This window comes from Mercenaria mercenaria, chromosome 4 (genome assembly GCF_021730395.1).
Source record: "Mercenaria mercenaria strain notata chromosome 4, MADL_Memer_1, whole genome shotgun sequence".
Taxonomy (NCBI): Eukaryota; Metazoa; Mollusca; class Bivalvia; order Venerida; family Veneridae; genus Mercenaria; species Mercenaria mercenaria.
The window spans coordinates 2,550,852-2,570,362 of NC_069364.1; the positions used below are offsets into that span (position 1 = coordinate 2,550,852).

At 35.1% G+C, this 19,511-nt stretch overlaps 1 protein-coding gene across 1 annotated transcript; it reads right to left on the reverse strand.

Moving 5' to 3' along the window:
* Positions 1 to 4,263: 4,263 nt before the first annotated feature.
* LOC123550817 (C-type lectin lectoxin-Thr1-like) lies at positions 4,264 to 6,028 on the reverse strand. The gene has a single exon (XM_053542371.1). The coding sequence runs from the start codon at positions 5,754 to 5,756 to the stop codon at positions 5,028 to 5,030; it is 729 nt and encodes a 242-aa protein (XP_053398346.1). The 5' UTR covers positions 5,757 to 6,028; the 3' UTR covers positions 4,264 to 5,027.
* Positions 6,029 to 19,511: the final 13,483 nt, after the last annotated feature.

Consider the following 19,511-nt stretch of genomic DNA (forward strand, 5'->3'; position numbering starts at 1 on the left):
AACATTTAGCTAAATAAGTAATATATAAACTTCCGTTTCCTGATACGCTACTGCATTAATCTACTAGACATTAAAAGTGCCCCTTATTGCCAGCAGGGTTTATATAAGGAATCAAAATTGACTTACATTTAGATTTTCAGAACAAAAAAATTTAGGCACTCCGTGAAACTTCTCTTTCCGTGTCTCCTGCGTAAATATGTTCAAGTATTCAGGTAAAATGATACCCCATAACAAATGCATTAAGATGTGTATAGATGTAAGAAATTACATTTTACAGTTTTATAAAGTATTGTGCTTGAAAATCGCATCGTAGAATATCAGTTTAAATACGTTTTGCCATTTAAGTATTTCTCTTTTTATGATAGCACTTATGATTTTCATGGTAACATATATTCCCTTGAATTAACCACTTATGTTGTTATGTAAATCAAACAAACATTTTATTTTAAAGTTTGTCCACACAATTTAGTTAAAGACCTGCTCCAGTCCTACCTTTTAACCTTAAATTGTCACTGACAAAGCATGAAAATCCTGACTATGAACTAATGAAATAAAGTGTGGCGCGTGGCCGTTAACTGTTACTTATTGAAATCATGGGTTGCATACACACAATAGAATTTTAATAGCCGCAGGGCAGGGCTTTAAGATCTGTTCTCGAACCGGATCTTTGCTACATGTAGTATTGCTTTCCTGCGATTCCACGTGCACACTTACACCAATATTTCACATATAAACCGTAATGGATGCCGGCAATTGAAATCTTGCATGCGCTTATCGCTCCAAGTCATTGTTATACGTAACTCGGCTGGCTTATTGCTCGGTTGCCCAGGTTCCAAGTTGAAAAATTCAGCTTGAGTTCCGTACTCAAACACCCATGAAGAACTAATGTCTTTGCGATATCCATCTATGCGTATCATGCTAGACTTAAATGACGCATTGAGATTCGTTATATCATCATATTTCGCCTGTGAGTCGATATGAATCAGGTATCCGCCGTCAGCTTTGCAATGGTCAACGGCATCAACATACGATTTATAAAAGTTGTGTATTATTTTCACACAGAATCCATTCGTCGTTTCATCATAATCTATTGGACACCCAATTCTACAAATACTGGAATCTGTTTCCGTATTAACTCTATCTGGTTCATTGCCACACTTCCTCGTCCGTTCTTTTATACCAAAGTAACCTGGGGTTATAGCCGTACAGGGTGACCAGGAGGTCCATACGCCGCACGAATGAGGATGAAGGCTTTTTATTGCCTATCGCTTGTAACATAGGATCGTTAATTCTTTTACCAACATCCAATAAATATTGTCCGTTTATGCTTTCGCCGGGGGTATTGTTGATGTTAGCAGCGTGAGCGTGCTGCAGAAGCACACCGACGACGCTAAGAAGAAAACTTGCCTTCCAAACCAATCGTTGTTTCATCGTTTATTTATCAAATGTTTGTTTCAAATGAAAAGTTTTTCAATCTATTTTCTATTTTTCAATATTATCTTAGAAGTATGCCTCTAAACAGCAATGTTCTTTACTTAATGAAATAATTAAAGTTAAACGTTTTATTATAACTCACAACGTAAAGGCAAAGCATATTCAGTTCAATTGTTACAACCTTGTGAGTAACTATTCATGCAGCAATGAGGCTTCTTGCATACCTTACTGTAAAAATAATAGGAGAAAACAAAAGGAATGGGCTGTTTTTCATTGCAATAATTTCAATGACATTTAGAAGCACATTAATATATCTTAGTTTATTATTATGTCATTTAATTAAGGCGTGAGACCTATCTTATGTAAGGGCGTGTCAGACAATTAATGCCAATACTGGTGAAAACACCGGAATGTCTTGCCCGGGATGCAAACGATTTTGCTTAATGAAAGGTGTTTTCGGTTAACACAGTTTATTATAATTGTAGTTTCCAATAATATTTTGAAAATATACAGACGTTTGAAAAATTTGCTTCTTTTTGTTGAAATTCAATATTTCAGCGTTTATCATTTATTTTCATATTGATGCACATTTAGTGTGATAGATGAATTTCAAAATAGTTATGTAGTGTCTCTGGTTCGTAATAACCAACACTATATGTTAGAAAACATATTTTCTATAACTCATGAGATACATGTATCAGTTCAGTTTCCGTTAACTACAATAATCAAAAGTTTAAAGATCGTGCTGTAAAAGATATTTCCCTTCAGTGATGAAACAAATATTTAATTTTTATTTTTGCATTATTTTTCTGATCGTGACAGGCATATGAAGAACAACAAGCAAATTCAGTGAATGTATATTCCCCGCCAAATAAGTTGATTTGTGAATGAGGGCACTATATTTTAAATATATCTAATTTCCAGATATACCACATTACGCACGAAAGGACCATGCAGCGGTTTGTTCCTTTTTACAAAATCAAGGGAAAAAACTCTGCCCTATAGTGAACCACTTTTGTATCAAGTTTCTTTAAGATCAATCAATATGTTACTTCGTTTTGTGGGAGTTTATAGATTTTAAAACAAATAAAGCACAATAAATCTGCAGTTACTGAAGAGATCCTGATGAAACATACGCTTAAATTTCACGAAAATCCACCAATGATGGTAATTTATGGATTGTAAAATATTTAAAGGTGTAAAGTTTCATGAAGATCCATCAATAGGTAACTTATAAACGGTCAAAAATCCCTATTTTTTATCATATCAAGGGAAAAAGACTCTGGGAAATGGGAGGTAATGCATTATTTGAGCAAAGATCATGTACTAATTAATCATTATGTGAGGTTTAAAATACCTGAATTATAAGCAGTTTCAATATTTTTTATCAAATCAAGTAGCAAAAAACTCTGCTTTTACTAGGTTAAGAGGGATAATTTGTAAAACGTTAGCAAAGGTCAGGTGCTAGTTAATAATTATGTTAGGTTATGTGATTCTACCTGAAACAATTTTTGAATTATAAGCATTTTCAATGTTTTTAAAACAAATCAAGGGAAAAAAATGCGCCTTTACTGGGTCAAAGTGATAAAACTTTAAAAGAGCAAAAGGTCATATGTCAATTAATAATTATGTGAGGTTTTGTGATTTTAGTTAATACATTTTTTGAAATGTAATATTTTCGATTTAGGACGGACGGACGCAAGAACGCACTCACCGACGCACGCACGCACGGACGAACGAACAGCTGGACGGACAACGCCAAAACAATATCCCTCCGCCTTCGGCGGTGGAAAATATATACCGGAAAGGCAAATGTAAAAATGTTTATTTTCGCAAAGTATTATCCTTCAATCTGCCTAGTACACTCAAAACAATTCACTTGAAGTGGAGACAGATGTCTGAGGCAATTAACTTCGTCTCATGTGTTTTTAAAACAATACGCAAAAAGGCTGTGGAAAAGAATGTGCTTATTAACCTTTAGAATACTCTTTGAATACACATTGTTTTGGACTGCTATAATTCTTATAAGCAGAATATCTTTTCATCTGTTATTATTCGGGAGCATTGATTTCAACTCATTTAGATTTGAAGATTGAATACTGCTTAAGCCGGTGCTAGGGGGCGTAGGCAGTGTTGCATTTTCCATTACTGCTCATGAACAGACTCAATCAAACCGAGTCTGCAATTTTCACTGTTTGCCTTGTTCTCGGTGCTTCCGAGGGATCTACTTTTCAGATTTTATTATCTTTGTTGACATCGTGATATTTCTTTTAAAATCCGAATTAACGCCTTTTTACAACAGTGCATCGGTTATGTAACGGCGAGCAGTTAACGTAACTAGTGTTCTTGGATTCTGTATCAGTACACGTTCTCCACAAGTTCCTACCAACTTCCCCACATGAATCAGAGTTGGAGGACGAATAATTTTAGACATAATGTTTGTTATTAAATCGTCACAGAGAACAAAAGCCTCGCCCGGGGATCGCATTCACGACTCTACGATCTGAAGATCTGTGCCCTGTCTTCTGAGCTAAGTGGGCGGGCTTTACTTTGTTTAAGGTCATTAATTTATGGAGTAAGGGTATTTACCAAATGAGCGGGTATTACCTCTCTATAGACACTTGCTCAAAAATCTGATACACTAAAGAACTACAGGCACGTGTCCAATCTCCTATTTATTACAAAGGCATTAAAGAAGGAAGTGGATACCCGTCTACAGCGACATCTATATGAAAATAATCTTCTTTACGAACTGCATTGTGCATACAGGTAGTATAACTCAACCGCCTTGAACTTCACTTCGGAGAAACAGACAAACTCATGCATGGATATATCATATATATATTGCATATATCAAAAGATTTTCAAAATATCAAGGGAATTCATTAACATTCTCCTGAATAGTGTTTTGTATGATACGTGAAGTTTACAGACATTAGAACTGAACCATCCCTAAAGCTTAAAAATAAAGATTGTATTATCATTAAGCACATTTGATTATACACGTTCGGCATTCTAATGCAACATGCGGATGTATGTTTCGAAAAATTGTTAAAATATCAAAGGAAACTCATGGAACTAATGTTGATAACTTCTCTTGAAAAGTGTTTTGCGTGTTTTGTTAAATTTACAGACTTAAGATGTGATCGAACCATCCCCTAAAACAAAAATTTCAGCTATATCTTTCAATTTAAGTATATAAGGCTGCTCTAAGTTATTTTAGTGCAAACACATGTACATAAAATGTTGATAATGTTAGTTTATACTGAAAATATTTTGTCACTTAATTTAGCATAGCAGCTGATCTGTGACGTGTTAATCACACGTCATGGGTTGTAAATCATTGTCATAAAATAGCACATGACGCAACAACAATATGCCTGTGTTAATATTTTTTATAGCAAACACTTCTTTAAAATTGCATTTTCCTCATTTCCTTGTTTATAAACTTGAAAGAGAAACTTTCTTCAACACTAGAATATTTGTCCTAACTATTTACGCCATACATTGCAAAGAACTATATTATATACGAATTCAAGGTTCATCGAGTGTTAAACTACTTTTATTCTAATAGTATTTTTATGCAAACACCTTCACATATTTAATTCACAAAGGAAATGCCTCGACGGCGAACCGGATGCATCGTGCATGAGTTTATCACTTCCTTTCAAAATCAAACATAGTTGATCTGATCCATTGTCCGGCTGTCCAGATGCCCATCTATAGAATCCATTTTGCGAACCCTTCGCAAACACCCACGGAGAATTTGTGTCTTTTCGACGTCCACCAATGTAGATATATGTAGAAGGTAGTCCCGTTAGATTTTTCACATCCCCATATTTCATATCTGTATCAATATGTACCAGATTTCCACCATCTGCCTGGCACTGCTTGTCGGCGTCTACTTGATTTTTAGTCAAAGTGTATATTTTAATGCAGAATCCATTTGTACTCAGAACATAATCTGCACGGCAAAAACCTTCACAAATACTGAAATCCTTCTCCGTCTTACTTTTACTTTCTCCATTTATCTTCATATTAACACCACACTCCCTTGTGCGTCTTCTGATCCCGAAATGATTAAGTCTACTTGCCGTGCACGCTGTCCATGTCGTCCATTCTCCGCAAGGTTGTAGATTTCTTATTGCCATACCTATTAAAGTCAATGTTGGTTTATTAAATTTTTTACCCATCTTGAGCAAATACTCTCCGTCAATTTCTTCTGCAGCGGTGTATTTGACGTCCGTAGCTGTATCACACTGGTGGTATAATAAGGGCGTAATAAACAATATCCAAAATCTGCATAACATTTCCTTTTCCATTGTTTGTTTGTTTAATTTGTTTCGTTAGAAAATACACTGAAAAATGAAGGTTAGTCTGTTGAAAGCACGAATAAATAGTTATGAGGCTTTTGCAACATCATTGAACATTTATACTTGAAATATGCAAACTGATTTATGTACGTAATTTCTAAACATGATATGTTCAATATCTTACAGGTTTTTAACGTGAAATATGCTATAACATGATAAGAATGGCTAAACAGATGCGTCAAAAATATCTGAACACATTTATTATAATATTATCTATATCTGAAAGATATCTCGAAAGAATGATATGCCAAAAACAATTCTTGCTTGGAGTTTTAGAATAATTTGTCCATTTGCATTATAGGTTGGTGATTTTTGTTTTATTTGACCATTTTGTTAGGATATATCAATTGATAGCATAGTGTTCGTATTATTTCCTCTATAAAGCAAATATGTGCATGCTTTTCTTTAGACCGAAACGGATAACAGTTTCCAGGATATCTTTTTAGAAGAACCCGGCCACTCAGCTCAATAGGGAGAGTACCGATCTCCGATCTGCAGATCGCGGGGTCATGAGTTCGATCCTTTGGTTGGCCGTGTGTTCTTCGTGACAATTAAGGTATTAGATCACTAAAAGTAATGTTTACAAAATGGCCTTTGCTTGGTATATTCTGAAAGGTAACCGTGTTTTGCACTTTTTTTTGCAATTTTTAAACAACTTTTACGTGCCGTTTTTTTTATAAATTTTGTATAACTTACAGTATCTCCTAAAGCTCAAGTAGAGACAAATTCAAAGTGATAGCCACTATCCAAAACGTTTTCAGAGAACTCATTTACCATTAATTTAATAAAAGAAATAACAACTATTGGTAAACAATTTATAAAACACACAAATAAAAATGTCAATATCATTTTTCTTATGGTGCCTCAATAAACGGATTTAATGAGTCAGAATGCATACTTCAACAGTGAAAAAAATAAGATCGAATGCTGTGTTTCTGTTTTGAATTTTGCTTGCTCCATTTAAAAATAACCTTAGGGCAGACGTAAAACCTACCTAAATTTCTTCCACAATATATAATCTAAGAGTGAAAGCAAAATAGAGAACTTTCACCGCGTGTAACTCAATATTTTTAAAGATGTGAAACTCTATCCCTTCTGTTTCTGTAGTAACTTTACTTTGAACACCAAGAAATCGCTTATAGGATTCATTGTTTTCCTTTTTTTGTACAAGAAATCAATAATAAGTCTTAAAAGAAGAAAAAACTTACAAAAAAAAGAAAATGAAAAAAAGGGGGGGGGGCCCCATTGGGGCTTGAACCTACGCCCCCCTAAGAATTCAGTAAAAATTTTTAGGGTAGGAATTGAATACTTTCAAAAAAGGGGGTTAAAAAAACAAAAAAAATATCAAAAAGGGGAAACCCATTTTCCAATCGCAGCCCCCCCCAAAACGAAACCTACAGCACGCAGACGCGCACACCACGCAAAAACACACATACACTACACGCGCACACACACAAAAAGTAAACCCAAAAGGGTAACGAACAAAAAAAGGGAACCCCCCCGCGCGCACAACAAAACCTACACAGGGGACAAAACGAACAAACAAAGGAAAAATGGGCACCCCCTTTGGGGAACGGCAGTGGCAAAAACACCCGGGGGCAAAAAAGGGTTTTTATGGGCGCACCCCAACCTCACTCTTCCCCCCCATTTTTCCAAAAAGGGGACAGGTAAATAAAAGTAATCCCCTCCAGGTGATCCAAAAACAAAGAAAAATAAAAACAGGAATGCTACCAAAATCGAGCCCCCCAAAAAACGAAACCTACAGCCGCAGCGTGCACACCACAAACACACACACGGACACACACAAACCCTACACAAAGGACAATAACGAAAAAAAAAGGAACCAGGGGGGCCCCCGCCTTGGAAGGGCGTGGAAAAAAACACCACTGGGGAGAAAAACCTTTTTATGGGGCCACCCAAACCCCCCTCTTCCCCCCCCCCATTTTCCAAAGACACGGAAGTGTAAATAAAAGTAATCCCCTCCGGGAATCTCTAACAACGTAATGGAAAAAAAAGGGCGGGCATGTAAAACCAAAATGCTCGTGTAAAAAAATATAAAAAAACAAACCTTTAAAACCCAAAAACGAAAGTACTCAATGCCTTTTCAGAAGACAGAAAAACCAAAAAAAACACCCTTGGCCCGCGAAACAAGAAACAGTACAAAACATTTTCACCTGGTGGGATTTAAAAGCTTATCATAGAGCCCTTCCCCCTCTTCGTCGAAAAAATAAAAAGGGGGAAGCGTAGTGTCCAACGTAAACGGTTTGAACACAAACTGCGGTATTCTCAAAAAAATTTGGGGGTCGAAACCTCTTTTAAAAAAACTTTTAAAATTTAAAAAATACTTTGGAAAATTACCATGCCCCCAAATTTTACAAAATCTTACGAAATCTTTAAAAAGGGGTTTAAAAAACCCTTCTCGCAAATGTCTCTAAATTACTATTGTTTTTAAAAAACTAAACAGAATTACGATAGTAAAATTTGCAAAATATTTACGCAATTTTTAATAACGTACCTTGCTGAAGAAGTTTACTTGAATATATAGAACGTTCATTGAAATGCTTTCGATACACGCCGCAAACCCAATTAATTTAGAAATATATACCCAAAAAAAGGGAGCCCGAGGTACTCCCCCCCAAATGGGAAAAATTTTTCAAAAACAAAGTTAAAATATCCCCCTTGCATAAAATTTTGATGTATAATATTGTCAAATAGAAGTTAAATCTAAAAACGAAGCATCAGTACCCAATTGTTTTTTAATTAACAAAGCTCCCTAGGATAAATAGTACCCACCAAATTTACCAAAAAACGGATTACCTTTTAGAAAATCATCAAGATGCGTGATGTATTATAAAAAGCAGTTTAATATCTGCCTGGTATCTGGAAAAGGCTCAAAAAGCTCTTTCATAAAAAAAAAAAAACAATCTGCGACAAGGGGTGCACAATTTGTTCCCATGGGAATACCAACTACTTGTCTAATACCTTAAGTAAAAGACATTGTGTCTTAAATCATTCGTCGTCCATCTCTGATTCATGTGGGGGAAGTTGGCTGTAACTTGCTGAGAAGAGCTTTTTACTAGTACAGATTCCAGGAACGTTAGTTAGGTTAACTGCCCGCGGTTACATAACTGAAATACTTTTGAAAACAGCATTAAATCCAAAACAAACAAACAAAACAAATAAGTTTTATGATATATATTCCATTATGAAAGTTACCTTCAGATAGAAATGAACAATACTTTCAATGCAGTGTAATACATACTTGTGCGTTACATATATATTTGACAAAACTAATACAGTCGCATGTTTTAGATGTACAATCATATCTTTTGTTGAGTGAACCTGTATGGTTACTAGAAGAATGAAAATTCTTCTTTATCATTTCATAAATGGGATGATTTTGGTGTTGAAACATTTAGAGACGAAATGAGTGAAAATACATGTATATTAACACGTTTTAACAGGGCTTGAGAAAATAACATCAGATTGATTACTAAATGACTCATGAGTGCATTGGGTTGGTTAACTTGGATTGGCCTAAAATGAATTGCAATTAGACAGAGGTTTATTGGTGACAAAATCGTGGCGGTTTTTATGCATGTAATTATTAGTAGAAATGTATTGACAGTCATAATGGAAAATGCCTTGCGTAAGATTTATTTTAAAAAAAAATTACTGGTAAGTTCAGAGCCGAAGGTGGAATTTTGCCTATCGTAATTATGTTTTGTTGGAGTCTCTAATGACATCATAGTCTATATAAAATGTATTTGAGATTATCAAGTGTAAAGGAGAATATACCCATGTTTTAAAATTAATGCGTATCAATTTTTAGCAAAAATGCCTAGATACTAACCATTTCAGTATATGCTTTGTTAGTTTCATTTGAAAAGTTTGTATGTCTATCAAATATTTAGGTTATTCAGGCGTTCCACAGCTTGCCTGAAATTTGTGACTTGTGTGTACTTTCGATTGTCCGCCCATCCACTAAGTAGAGAGTTAAGTATGCAAGTCATAAAGAAGCTCAAGTTTTTTTGTAAATGGTCATCCTTAATCATAAGACGTTTTAAGAAGACGTTACAATGTGAAAGAAAGATAACATATTTTATGTATCGAGTAATATGAATTCTTTGTATCTTTTTCACAGGATGAGTACTTGTATAACTTATAACTGAGCTTTTAGACGGAACACAAGGTGACAACATTGTCAGTTGATGTCAGGAAATTAGCAACACAACTGCATATTCCTTATCATTGTTGTTGCTTTTTTCGCTGAATGGATTAATGATTTATTTTCCTTTTTGTAAAGTAAAATAGAAAATAAAATAAAGAGATATTAGCACTCATGAAGTCTGAATATTTAGTTTTTAAAGGACATATACCTCCCCCCACCCCTCTCTATTTGGCATCACAATTTCAATCCTTGACTCACTTGATAAAGATGATTACATTTATGTTTTAGAATAGGTTGTAGACCCACTATGATACTCGGCATTGTCTGTGTTATTCTGTACACCCGTTGTGCATGGTTTTATTTATTTTTTATCGTATACGGAGAATAAATAAATTGCAAAACCTTATTACGGTTCCTCTACCTTAAAACAATATAATTGTCACCGCCTCACTTGTTTTGTATTCACAATCACGTTTTGAAAAGATTCAATTTGTATGGAGGCTTGAGGCCTTCACGCATACTCATAACCTCCAAATATCTTTTATAAAATGATTATAACTATTCAATCTCATTTCATTCCTAATAAACAAGTTTGATTTTTCTTTGATTTTATTTTCCATTAATTGTGCTACTTACAAAAAATAATAAAAAAAAAAATAAATAAAAAACAACAAAAAATAAACTGCTGTTAAAAATAGGAACATGGTGAGATAAACAACTGCAAATACAAAGCAGAAGCAACGTGTCACTAGGTTTACGTTGTATGATTATCCGTGTCCTATATTTAAGGGTTTCTGCTACTAATATATCTCAAAAGCAAACAAAATCTCTCCAACACCTAATAAAGGAAGAGTTTCGGGTGTTTTTATTTCCTTATTGTATTCAACACTAGGAAAGATGACACGATTGTAGAAAGGATAGACTTATCAGGAAAGAAAAGGGTTGCATCTGTCTACGCCTATTTATGTCTCCTTTTCAAACAAAAGCTTTAGAAATGGTAAAACAAGGATATTGACTAAAGTAATTCTTTATCTGATGAAACTTATTCTTGTTTTCTTGTTTGGCTTAAAGCTACTCATTCATATATCAAAAGTTTCAATATCCTCAACTTCCTCGTGGGAGAAAGGCATATTGTTGTTATCCTTATGAAATAATATGAAAATACTACATATACGTTGTATTTTTATTAACTGTTTACACGTACTGTATTTAAATATTTTATTGTTACAAACTAGCTTAATAACTAAAGTATATATAACATATCGTCATACCGATGAAAACCACCTTACAATTCAAATGATTTACATCACAAATGCGCTTTTACTGATTATGAAAGCGATGTGGTTCTTAAATCACTGTTAGAACGTATTACCAAAAGGTTGTTAAAACGTAATACCCAATCAGTTTGCATATTGTTTATTCTTTAAGATAGCAGAGGTTAATGTACTTCAATGTATAAATATGCTAATAAATATTTAAAAATAAGAAGTCTACGCATTCTATGCATTCTATATTTTAAAGTTTTGGAAAGGTTAAAAAAAAGTACTGAACGGTGATCAAGTATCTGTCAAGACGAGATGCAACATGATTAAAACTAGTTAAGCAAATAACAAATAAACATTTCGTGATTCGTGAGCTAACAAATAAAGAAATAAATCTAATTAGAAGATACAGCTATACGTGAGAGATTTCATCAATCCTTTGTAAACAAGCAATGTTTTACAAGCCGTTTCAAATAGCTCAATAGTACAATTGTAGTGTGTCGGCCTTGAGGGCAGGAGATCAGCTGTTGTACCACAGTCCGCGTCATACCAAAGTCATTTTCATAATTGGCACTCAATATCAAACGTGTTTAAAAAGAGGTGAAAAAGCCAAGGTAAGTATCTGTTACTTCTCAAAAAGTTGTAGCTCATGACGTTTGTTGATTATATGCGGATATCGCTTACGTTTACCTTTACGCGAAGTGCAGTGGCATAAAGGTGACTAGTGTTGCGAAACCAAATAAAGGTGTTCGTCTCAACCAAAAAAAAAAAAAAAAAAAATAAATAAATAAAAGAAAAAAATACATAAAACTATCGGAAAATGTATGACATACAGCAGGTTGTGACGTTGACGTTACGTTTGTGGTATTTGACTTTACAGCTTCAAGACAGATATCGTCTGTCATCATTGCACGAAATGCACCTGAATGCCATGATATTTCTCACATTTCTGCCATACATCTACAAAAGATAATAGGTAAGGGTAGATCTCTCGGAAGCATAGAGCACCAAAAACACAGCCCCAGAGCCTCGCATTTACATAGTAGGCCCACAACAAAAAGAAGCTGTAATGGAAAAATATTTCAGACGGGTTGCTTCAAACACCCAATAAGTACCTATTAATATAAGCTTAATTTGATAAAGGGGAAGGAATTGGTAAAGGGCGAAATGGGGTCGGGGATGGGGGAGGATTCCGAAGAGGAAAGTTGAACAAGGACGAATATACAAGGTAATGCCATGTTCTTTAAAAAACAGTCGCAATACAACGTAAACCACAATAGCGCAGACACTCGTGTACCAAAGATAAATACACAACGACGATCAACTGAATAACATAAGAAAAACGAACAAGCGACACATAAGAAAATGTAGGTCACTGTTATAGATTCACAAGCTTACAAACGCACCCCCACCAGTAGGAAAAAACAATCAAGTACCGTCTTGGGATTCGGCTGCCAAAACAAAGAGGAGCCACAAAAACTTACTAAAAGTAAAGGGGAGGGGATGCAAAAAGTAGCGTAAATGCAAGGGAAAGGAGAGGGCTAAAGGGGGAATGGGGCGGAGGAAAAACGCTTATAACAAACAAGAAAACATACGAAACACACAAAAAAACGTAAAATAAAAAGATAATTTTGCACTTAAATCTTGAGTGACACCATTATGACGTTAACGTCATGATCCTTGAAGATCCATGATAGTATTTGCAAAATAAAGGCAATCTTTATCTTGCAAATGATAATATGCCGATGTTTTGACGACGTCCACTTGTGGTCAGGGAGAATATTCCTTAGATGACGTCGTCGTTGTCTAGTAAACAGAATGACAAGGAAGCTGATTCAATATTTGAAACTGGAACAGTGGGCTTTAAACACCATTTGCTTGTAATAACAGACCACCCATCTACCGGCGTAGTTGATGCTCGGGAATTTTGAATTTTGGTCACAACAGAACATAAACAGCCAAACCCATCTGTATTAAGGACCATCCTTAGGACATGAAAAATAGTCTTTGTTGACAGTAGGTCTCTCATCACTGGACACCTTACACTATGTTTGGCTAAACAGGAAGAGGAAATGGTGGCCTCTGCACAGAGGAGATATTTAGCACTGACTTGACATAAAAAGGAAAAGCCATACACTGACCGAGTATTATACATGAATATCAAGCTATACAATGGAGGTTTTAGCAGTAAATCACAAAACCACATAAATGTTTAGTAAACGAACAACATCTTTACAGACAACCTATCTGTCCAATACATCTTTACCGTTCCGTCTCGTAGAATTTCATACTTAAAATGTCCTAAAAGAGTTGCCCCCCTTTAAAAAAGGATGCAATAAAAGTAAACAATTGTCAAACACGATGTTTAACTTAGTTATGTAAAGTTTAAGAGTTGGGACATTGTTTCAAATTCGTTAAAACGAAGACATGTAACAGTATTTGAAAAATTGTGAGTTTTTAAAGGCATTGAACCGTCCAGAAGTGTGGCCCCTTAATGCAGCCGATTTCCGAAATTCAAAACATATAGGAGGAAATTGACAATGGTTTAGTGGAATAATATTAATATTTTATATGGTGTTTAATTTTCATGTAAACATTTCTTTCTGTCTTTGATTTGTTGAAGTTTCAACATTTTTTTCTCTGAAATATTGACTTAACACTTAACGTTTAGTGAATGGGCATAAATGAAATGATTAAGCCATATGGATTATTGTTTTTAATGTGTCACAAAATCCAGTATGGCGTCTTTATTTCAAGATGGCTGCCATTTCATGTAAAATGTAGATTAAGTCATTTATTCGGGAAAATACTGCATTTGGTGATGCAAGCATGAAATTTGGAATGTGTACTCGTCTGAGCCTACTTTTTTAAAAGCCGTTAGCTACTTGAAAATTCAAAATGGCGGCCATTTTTCAAGATGGCAGCCACAGGAAGCTGATAATTTTTACTTGAACAGACCTATAACAACTTCGTTTTTGTCAATTTGGAGGTATAGATATCTTTTAAGACGTTTTGAGTGTGCAAAACCTATATCTGATACACAAAAGACTGGTTTCAAAATCCAATATGGGGTCTTTTTTTTCAAGATGGCCGCCATTTCATATAAAAAGTACTAATTTGCCATTAACACTGATGTTCCTAGGTAAATTAATCTTAATATTATAGTCAAAAATCATATTTAGAGTGTTTTGAAACAGTTTTTGTATCGCCTGCGACATTAGGAATTGACGGCGGACTAAGGCGTAGCTTTTTCGGCGGCGACGGCAATAACGATGGCAGTGGTGGCGTCAACGTAAATTTTTATGTTAAGTCTTTTTCTAAGGAACTACTATGTTAACTGGGTTGAAACTTCAAACGTAACTTTGTGGTCATAAGGCCCTGTACCAGAAAGTTCCCTAACTCTGACATAAATTTTAACTAAATTATTCCCCTTTTTAATTTAGAAATTTCAACGTTAATATTTTTTTAGGTAAATACAACAAGAAATTCAGTAGGTCTGGTTTTATCAAAACTCCATATATTTTGCAAAAGTCTTATTTGTATACATCATGATATCTTTTATATAACTAGTTCAAATAAGTTAATCTCTCATAACTTAAAGCTAGTTTGTCCATTTAGAAACAGTATGTACCAAAAATTGATAAGACCCCTAAAGAGATCTAGAAATCTATCATATGTACTTAAACAAGAGGGCCAAGATGGCCCTAGATCGCTCACCTGAGAAACACATCAAAACAGTGTAAACATGTTTGACCTAGTGATTTCATGGAAACGAATTTTCTGACCAATTTTCATTAAGACTGGACCAAACATGTGGTCTCTTAAGTTAAACAAGCATGTTCTTCAATTGGACCTAGTGACCTAGTTTTTGAGCCAAGATGACCTTCATTTAAATTTGACCTAGATTTGATCAAGGCAATCATTCTGGCTAAATTTCATCAATCTCAATTGAAAAATATACAGCCTTTATCGCATACGAAACGTTTTCTTTCATTTGTCCCAGCGACCTAGTTTTTGATTCCAGATGACCCATATTCAAACTTGACCTCAATTTCATCAAGGCTATCATTTTGACCAAATTTGATGAAGATCAATTGAAAAATACAGTCTCTATTGCATACACAAGGCTTTTTTTATTTGACCTAGTGACCTAGTTTTTGACCACGGATAACCCATATTGTAACTTGAAGGCAATCATTCTGACTAAATTTTATGAATATGGAGTGTAAACTGCAGCCCCTATTGCGTACACAAGGTTTTTCTTTAATTTGACCGGGTGACCTAGTTTTTGACCCTAGATGACCCTATATGAACTCCACCTAGATTTCATATAGACAAACATTCTTATATAATTTTATGAAGATCCGGTGTAAAATGAAAGCCCTATTGCATACACAAGGTTTTTCTTTTATTTGACAAAGCGACCTAGTTTTTAAACCTGGATGACCCATATTAGGATTTGACCTAGATTTTATCAAGGCAATCATTCTGACCAAATTCATGAAGATCAATTGAGATATACAGCCTCAATCGATTGCACTAGGTTTTTCTTTGATTTAACCTAGTGACCTAGTTTTTTAACCCCAGATAATCCATTTTTGAACTCGGCCAGGATTTTATCAAGGTAATTATTCTGACCAAAATTCATGAAGATCAAAAGAAAAATACAGCCTCTATAGCATACAAAAGTTGTTTTTTTATTTGACCTAGTGACCTAGTTTTTGACCCAAGATGGCCCATTTTCGAGCTTGACCTAGATTTCATCAAGATAATCGTTTTGACAAAATTTCATTAAAATCATTCGAAAAATACAGCCTTGTCTATACAATAGAGAGCATTGCCCAGGTGAGCTAATAAGCAAACATCTATCTTACCGTGCCTTTGGACACGTGCAGCCCAAGTTGGTCAACACATGCACTTTGATTGCTACAAAAGCCATTCGGCATTAAAATTCGCCCGTATGCCCAGAAAATGGAATCAACATTCGGCGCATATGGCGTAAAAGCACTACTGATTCCGAAATGACAGGGTGTGTATGTGAAACGGATTCAAAGAATTACACTTCGGTTACTTGCAAAAAAAATCTATATCAAATCAGTTGGAAGCATACATCGTAACAAACCTAAAATAACACTTGTAGACTCTGATTGACTCTGAGTTTGTTCATGAGAGGCAATGAAACGGGCAACATCATTCAAACACCTATCACCGGCTGAATCGGATATATAGTATATAAGAATTGAAATGGACTGCATTACCTCAAAGAAATATAACAACAACAAAACCAAGCACCGGTAGCCTGAACAGCCGTCACGCGGCATTTAAAGACACATGATGTGTGAAAATTTGAACTTTACTTTTAGATGTTTGAATCCCGCATGAAATAACTTGTTCCCAGTGAAGCCGACTACAACTGTTACCCGTATCGCCCAAACATTTAGACTAAAAACTGTATTAATTCACTCAGTATTGACCTCTAGCCGCAGTCGTGAATCAAAGCGCCCGAATGGAGTGTTGCTACGAATCTATCTGCTAACCACTGCGCCATTGACTCTGTATAATAAGTAATCTTAGACTTGAATAAGTCAATCAAACCCTGGACATAGCAGTGTACGGATAAATCTGCTGACCGCTGCGTAATTGACCCGTGTGATAAGTATTGTTTACATGAATAAGTCAACCGAACCATGGAGAGAGCAGTGTTACGAATCCGTCTGCTAACCACTGCGCCATTGACTCTGTATAATAAGTAATTTATACATGAATAAGTCAACCGAACCCGGGAGAGAGCAGTCTTACGAATCCGTTTGCTAACCACTGCGCCATTGACTCTGTATAATAAGTAATTTATACATGTATATGTCAACTGAACCCGGGAGAGAGCAGTGTTACGAATCCGTCTGCTAAACACTGCGCCATTGACTCTGTATAATAAGTAATTTATACATGAATAAGTCAACTGAACCCGGGAGAGAGCAGTGTTACGAATCCGTCTGCTAATCACTGCGCCATTGACTCCGTATAATAAGTAATTTTTACATGAATAAGTCAACTGAACCCGGGAGAGAGCAGTGTTACGAATCCGTCTGCTAACCACTGCGCCACTGACTCCGTATAATAAGTAATTTTTACATGAATAAGTCAACTGAACCCGGGAGAGAGTACTGTTACGAATCCGTCTGCTAACCACTGCGCCATTGACTCCGTATAATAAGTAATTTTTACATGAATAAGTCAACTGAACCCGGGAGAGAGCAGTGTTACGAATCCGTCTGCTAACCACTGCGCCATTGACTCCGTATAATAAGTAATTTATACATGAATAAGTCAACTGAACCCGGGAGAGAGCAGTGTTACGAATCCGTCTGCTAATCACTGCGCCATTGACTCCGTATAATAAGTAATTTATACATAAATAAGTCAACTGAACCCGGGAGAGAACAGTGTTACGAATCCGTCTGCTAACCACTGCGCCATTGACTCTGTATAATAAGTAATTTATACATAAATAAGTCAACTGAACCCGGGAGAGAGCAGTGTTACGAATCCGTCTGCTAACCACTGCGCTATTGACTCCGTATAATAAGTAATTTATACATGAATAAGTCAACTGAACCCGGGAGAGAGCAGTGTTACGAATCCATCTGCTAACCACTGCGCCATTGACTCCGTATAATAAGTAATTTATACATGAATAAGTCGACCAAACCAGGGACAGAGCAGTGTTACGAATCCATCTGCTAACCACTACGCCATTGACTCGGTATTAAAATCTTTTAGACGTGATGAAGTCGTCTAAAAATTAACACGAGCATAATCTTTGCCAGAAAATTAGTGTTGTTCTAAAAGGACCATGGGAAACAGATCAAAAATAACGGGCTGTCTATTGTTTAAAAATATTCTATTGCTTACATATAAACATATTTATCATGATGAGACAGCAGCAGTTTAAAAATAGCATAAACAATTGTGTTGGACCCAAGTATATTCTGCAATTACGTATGCTATTGTTATCTTTTTACAAAATTGTGTCCATCGAAGGAGTTGTTACATATTGATACCAATGGACCTGTTCCCGACTTTGTGATAATTGTATGCTATGATCTGTACAGTTGCTAAATTGTTTTATGTACACATGAGCACTATATGAATGCGAAGTATTGCAAAACTTTCCATATATAGCTAGCGCTCGGCTGTGCACTAAAAGACAAAATACATTGATTGAATAACATTCTTATGGCAATAATTGTAAAAATGCATGCACTTGAATGGCAGACTTTTGTCATTTTAACAATGTCATTTAGTTATATATGTAAATCTTCTTCTTGCCATGTGTTTTGGCCAATGACACGGCCGCGTACTTCTTTAATAGCTCTACAATGTATTAGTTTCATGTTCCATCATCTAAACAAATCTACGTAGATTTTACCACTCCAAGTAGAGAGTTACTGCCCGAAATAATTCAAAGAATATTTTGTTGAAGAATACTAATTAATCATTTCAGTGTTAGGTTATTTAATCAATTACAACATGTGAAAACAAATTGTCTTTTTTTGAAAAGTTTTATTGTTAGCCATCAACAATGTACGATGCAGAGAATGTTAAATTGGTGTTAAGACAAAATATCTTGTACTCAAACAACACAACAGAATGAACTATTAATGTCAATAGTATTATTCTTTTTTTGTCAAAATCTAAATGCTATATATTTAAAAACGATTTTTTTAAGCTATTATGAAACATTAGTGAAAAAACATAATACATTTAACTAAATTAGTTGTATATCTATGCAACAATACACACTTATGTTTTCATTAATCACATCATATTGATTTATATCGGATAGAAATTAAAAGCGCCCCTTACTGTCAGAACGTTGTATAATTGTGAGGAATTGTCAGAATAATTTGTATGTTTAATATATTGATAACGTAACACATAAGCACAGATAGTGCTTGACTCCCTTTTCATGTTGTCATTGCTATAATTATTGTTGAATTGCTGTAATTAATAGAACTTGGGTCGTTTGTCGCTGATTTGGGTTCATTATATAGATAGCTGGATCCCAGCATCACACAATATGTCATATACAAAAGTTAAAGGGAACCAGATATTTGACAGAGCAAGTACTCGTTGTAAAACGTTATGTTTAAATTTGGACCAATCAGAAACAAGTTCTAAAAATAGCACGTCTGCTGGGGTATAAATAAGTAGATGGATGACAGAGAGCTCATTCGGTATCCAGCGGTTGAAGAAGACACATAGAGGATT